At 39.3% G+C, this 6,000-nt stretch overlaps 1 protein-coding gene across 1 annotated transcript in view; it reads left to right on the forward strand.

Annotated features, from left to right (window-relative positions):
* Window positions 1-5,228, forward strand: part of LOC102924096 (uncharacterized) — a 51,530-nt gene extending 46,302 nt beyond the window's left edge. Inside the window, exon 14 of the mRNA XM_076566115.1 lies at window positions 5,049-5,228. Coding sequence (XP_076422230.1) covers window positions 5,049-5,208 — 160 coding nt within the window. The 3' untranslated portion in view covers window positions 5,209-5,228. The remainder of the gene's footprint in view (window positions 1-5,048) is intronic.
* Window positions 5,229-6,000: the final 772 nt, after the last annotated feature.

Genomic DNA, 6,000 nt, shown 5'->3' on the forward strand with positions numbered 1-6,000 from the left:
CATGTCCACATTGCAGGATTTCACAGAGCTTTTCCTCTCATCAGGCTCTTACATTTTTTCCATTTTTCTCTTCCCTGTGGTTCCCTGAGTCTTGGGATGGTGTTGAAGGGGAGGGAGTTGAAGATGTCCCCGTAGAGCTAAACACATTTTCTCTTCCCTTCTGAACTTTGACTAGTTGTGCTACTCTGTACTGATTACAGACTACTGCAAAAGAAGCTTCTCTGACCAAGGTCGAGAGCAGCCCAGATCTAGACCGTAAACACATGTACTAAGAGTACAGTTTGAGTACATGCCCACTTATCAAAGTGATTGTAGCAGTGTCCACACTATGGCCCTTGACCTCCACAATCATGGGCTTTTCATTTGGATTACAATAGCAAAGATGAAATCACTTATGTAGTAAAGATCTCAATTCTAATAAGAAAACACTTAATTATCCTATAACCACTGGGCACATCTTGCCTGTCAGGTCAGTATTGAACCATGCAGTCCCCAGTGCTGAGTAAGACCATTCATATCTCTTCTCCCCCAGTGGCCTATAAATCACCTTCTCGTCCTTTAAAAAATATCTCAAAGAAAGAAGTTTCCTGGTTGATTTGAAATTGATTTCTCTATGTTCTGACATCAAAGTGTGTGGTGTCTTCAGCAATCAGGTCTTACCATGTAACCATGTAGTTATTGTTGGTAACCAAAGGTAATGGCAATATGCTGTACTGGTGTGGAGACCTATGTAGTCTTGCTAACCAATAATTCCTCTGGATGTATCCCCTGCTTTATACTTTGATTTTCATTTAATAATTCATATTTTCTGTGGTTCTAACTCTTTTATGGTTATATTTTCCTTTTCAATTTCATTTTTCAATTGAATATATTTTGATCAGCTTTCCCACCCTCTGACACCTCCCACATCCTCCTCACCTCTCTACCCACCTAAAGTCAAGTTCTTTCCTTCTCTCTCCTCAAAACAAAGTGAAAATAAAATAAAAAAGCACCCAATCAGTTAAAAAATATTTAAACACACACACACACACACACACACACACACACACACACACACACACACACACCAAACCATCAAAGGAACAAAGAGTCTACTTTGTGTTGGTCATATGCAAGCTTATTAACTAGTAGGTGTCCATAAGGCCTTTGATAAACCCTTAGTTTTGGTTAACCCACTGTTGATCCTCTCCTGTTCTTTATCCCAAGTACTATCGACATTTGATGTCTTAAGTCTCAGAATTGCTCCCTCTGTTTTCATATCACACATTACCATTCCTCCTGCTTGTTGATGGTTTTAAAAATACTAATATTGAAATTTCTATCACAGGAATTCTGTATTTGTCCAAAAATAACATTGGTACGCATGCGTGCATGTGCGCGCTCGTGCGAGTGTGTGTGTGTATGTGTGTGTGTGTGTGTGTGTGTGTGTGTGTGTGTGTGTGTGTGCGTGTATTTAAAAACGTTTATTATCTAACTCCTAGAACATGACCATTCAAAAACAAATAAAAACCGAAAAATACAGGGTTTTTTTTGGGGGGTGGGGTTGTCTTTTATTTTCTATTTTAAAAATTTGTTGCTGGGGGATAGGGGTACAGGCCTTTAGTCCCAGCACTTGGTGGTAGAAGTAGGCAGTTCTCTGTGAGTTCAAAGCCAACATTGTTCACAAAGGAGTTCCAGGAAAGACAGAGCTGTTACACAGAGAAATCTGTCTTGAAAAACCAAAAATAAATAATTAATTAATTTTTTACAGTTTAGCCACAGTCTTCTCTTCTTTCTTTCTCTCCTTCCTTTCAGCTCTTCAGTTGAGCTTTCATAATTGATAATAAGTCTCATGACAATGATAATGAGTCATTGTTGGGGAGCTGATTGCCCAAAACAAAAGTCCATCTACTGGTGCCAAAAGTCACCACCAGTATCAGAGAAAGCCCCTGCTCTCGCTGTTAGGAGATCCACAAGAAAACTAAGCCACACAACTGTCACATATATGCAGTGGGCTTAGGTCACTCCCTGAAGGCTCCCTGGTTTTTGGTTCAGTCTCTGTGAGTCCCTGTGAGCTCGGGTTAATTGATTCTGTGGTTTTCTTGTGCCATTCTGACTCTCACAATCATTCCTTCCCCATTCTACAGGATTCCCCAGGGTCTTCCTGAGGTTTGACTGTGTGTCTCTTCATGTTTCCATCTGTTGCTGGGTGATCCCTCTTTGGTGGCAATTAGGCTAGACAACAGCCCATGAGTATAGCAGGATATTATTATGAATCATTGGACTGACTTTGTTCCCCAGTAATGTTCAGTCTGTCCTGGGTCTCTGTACTGTCTAGCCTCGGGGTCCTCATGTAAAACCCTCATTCTAAGGAAAAACTCCGCCCCTTCCTCTCTCTCTTCCATCTTTTTCCTCCAAGGAATATGCACCCCTGATCCCCCTCTCTTTCTTCTTCTTCTTCTTCTTCTTCTTCTTCTTCTTCTTCTTCTTCTTCTTCTTCTTCTTCTTCTTCTTCTTCTTCTTCTTCTTTTCTCCTTCTCCTTCTCCTTCTCCTTCTCCTCCTCCTCCTTTCCCTTCCCCTTCTTCTTCTTTTTCTTCTCTCTTTTATTCTCTCTCTCTCCTATCTTTCTCTTCATCTCTTTATTATAATAAACTCTCCACATGGATGCAGTGTCTGGGATGTGAATTATTTGCCAGCACCACTGCCACATCCACCATGCCCTCATGGGATTCATCTGCCCAGTCCACCACTGCATCTGCCCAGTATGTTTCCCTGTACTCTTGGGATACTCTTGGGGGTCTCCCAGATGCAATAATTTATAACAGTGTCTATTATAAATAGTGCCGCTATGAACACAGTTGAACAAATGTCCTTGTGGTAGGATGGAGCATCCTTTGGATATATGCCCAAGAGTTGCATAGCTGGTCTTGAGGTAGGTTGATTACCATTTTCTGAGAAACAATCATGTCACTTTCCAAAGTGGCTGCATAATTTTTCACTCTCACCAGAAATGGAAAAGTTAATTATAATTTTAATTACCTTTTATATCATTTAAATATCATCTTAATTTTTATTTTGTTGTTTATAGATAGCGATTCATGTGTCCCAGGCTGACTTCAAACACCTGATCCTTGTGTGTCCAACTTGCAGGTGCTGGGACTACTGGCAGGTGTGACTGTGTCTGTCCTGTTCTTTGTCTCTTGAAAGATATCAACTATTCTTATTTTACAACTGTTAGATGGTAATCCTAATGTCTGAAGTTTTATGCAACTGAATGTACTGTTTCTGCTGGATATTTTTTTTGATGTGGTTTTCTTTGAGGCATTTATTAAATTTATTCTTCAGTGGCTACAGAAACTGTCTGAAGCATGGTATTCACAGTGGTTCAGGAATCTTTCATTCAGTGCCTGGGAACATGGTAGGTCTGGTCACTTCTGTTTGAATGTGGTCCAGCCAGTGTGGATAGCTAGGTTCCAAATCTGCAGGAAAATAATTTCCTCTCTCTCATCTAAAGACACTCTCAAGCAGGTTGTCACAGAGGTGGCCAGAGGACCGACATCTTTACAAGATGGTTTGATATATTCAAAGCACATGGATTATTATTGTTGGTATATTAGTTTTGTTTTTTCTACTTGAAATATCATTTCATACACGCTAGCCCCACTTCTGCATCTACCTCCAAAGCACCAGGATGGGTGATGTTTTCCACCATGACTGACCACAGAGTTAATGAATTTATTTACAGCCTACAGCACCATACAGAGTCAGAGATGGGCAAGTGGTAGCATTTGGAGTGAGGTGCCAGTGGCTGAGAGGATGCCTGCAGCCAGGTTAAAATATCTTTGTAGACCTTGACTGTGCTACAGAACTGCCCCCTGATGATGGTATGATTACTAGGGCCGGAACTGAGGATTCAGTATAAAAACCTGGTGTTGAGAAGATTTCTTTCACCACCAGAAGCATTTTCTCTAGTGGGAAGAGGCAGTAGCTTGGACATCTCTTTCAATGTCAGGTTCTAATGGACCTAGTGAGCAACTTGTGAGATTAGCTTGTCTTGTGTAGAGCTCCAAATAGACATCACCATGGAGGTAAAGAGCTCATGATGCAGAATGTGTACTCCATGAGGATCTTGTGAATAGTTAAGTGTCTATTGGGTCTTTTCCTCTTTGCTCATGTTCAACACATATGCTTTATTGATTGTACCCATAATCACGTCTCATGGCTCTCTAATGTGTATACTCATTCCTACTGTACCTTATTAGTTCTGTCTATACCCCAAAGGCCAATTAGTTTCATTTATCTTCTCTTGCTGTTCCTATGGTAAACACACTATTTCTACCTGGCTTGAATCTAGGGCTCAACAAATAATGATCTTTTGTTGAAGCTTTATCCCTTTGACATCAAATGGAGTTTGGTGGACTTCATTCCCTATTTTATCTCCTTTTATACAGATTCTCAACAGCCTATCCTGTTTAAATCTCACTGTGTTGCCCAAGCCATGAGACCCTGTCCTGTGTGCCACCTACATTTATTTTTTCTTGTTTTTAAAATGTCTTTATTCCAAAAAGCATCATAGAAAATAAACCTTAGTATAAAATGATCTTTTGGCGATACTGAAAATTAAATTTACTTGAAGGTGGAAAATTAACAATATGGAATAGATACGGAATTGAATTGTGATCAAGAGAATATTTTTATTTTAATTTTTCATTTTTATTACACTTATTTATTTTTGTGTGAATGTATGCATGTGTGTTCCCATGTCACAGCACATCTGTAGTTAGAGGGTTGTTGAAGGAGTCACTTTTCTTCTTCTACTCTGTGTATCCGAAGTCTGAACTCAGGTTGTCAGGTTTGGTGGCAATGGCTTCTGTCCACTGATCTGTGTCACTGGCCCAAGACCTTTTTTTAAATGAGTTTAGAGAAAACAAAAAATCCTTTAGTAAAACACAACTAATTTTATATTCAGTATATTTTGGTCAATAAAAATTGTTTTTAAAATCATGGCCTTCATCACATCAATATGTTTCAAATTTTAATAACTGCCTATTATATATTTTGTTTACAGTAATTTGAAAACGGTGAAATTATTAAAGGAAAGTGGAGACTGTGCATTTCTCAGTTTTGGAGGTATACATGAAGATGACTGTGGTAGAAAACACCCCTGTATCTGTGAAAAGAGAATGGATAAATTCCCTGGTTCCATGTACAGTATGAAGGAAAAGTAAAAATGGAACATTTTATCATATTTGCTGGTATCCTGTGATGATTTGTGACTACTTGATGACTGAATGTCTTAACCAAAGGACTCAGTCAGCTGAGCAAACATAGCAATGAGCTGGAAGAGAAGAGATGTTCTACAGAAATCTAACAACACACCAGAAGCTTTCTCCCTGCCTACTAAACATAGCAGCTCACATCTAGAGAATGGATGCCCTTTGTTCCAAGCCCTGAGGAATCATCCTTTGTTTCATGAATGACACATGGAACCAAATCCAGAATGCTGATAATTAGCACACATAACTAACTCATCATCCCTAGGACAAACCATTTCAATATTCTATTGCTTTGACATCACAATTAAGAACTATGATGCAGTTTTGAGGTTGTATTTGTCAATTGGTTGGTTAGTGTTTTTTTTGGTTTTTTTTTTTGTGTGTGTGTGTGTGGATAGAAGAATTTATGTTTAGAAAGGATTTATTTTCTATTAAACACAATTTCAGATTTGATGAGTAGTTGCTAGGCTAGGTCAAGAAACTCATAACAACGATTCATAGTCCATATGTTCTCTCATATCTCTCTCTCTCTCTCTCTCTCTCTCTCTCTCTCTCTCTCTCTCTCTCTCTCTCTCTCTCCACTCTCTCTCTCTCTCACTCTCCCAGCTCTCTCTCCTCTGTCTGTCTGTCTGACCTATTTGCTGGCTAATGGAAATTCCACTGATAGAGTAACATTCACTGAGGCCATCTAGATGTCATGACTCAGACTTATAATCTTATAGGTACTTGAGTTTGAATGCAGTC

This window comes from Peromyscus maniculatus, chromosome 3 (assembly GCF_049852395.1).
Source record: "Peromyscus maniculatus bairdii isolate BWxNUB_F1_BW_parent chromosome 3, HU_Pman_BW_mat_3.1, whole genome shotgun sequence".
Lineage (NCBI taxonomy): Eukaryota > Metazoa > Chordata > Mammalia > Rodentia > Cricetidae > Peromyscus > Peromyscus maniculatus.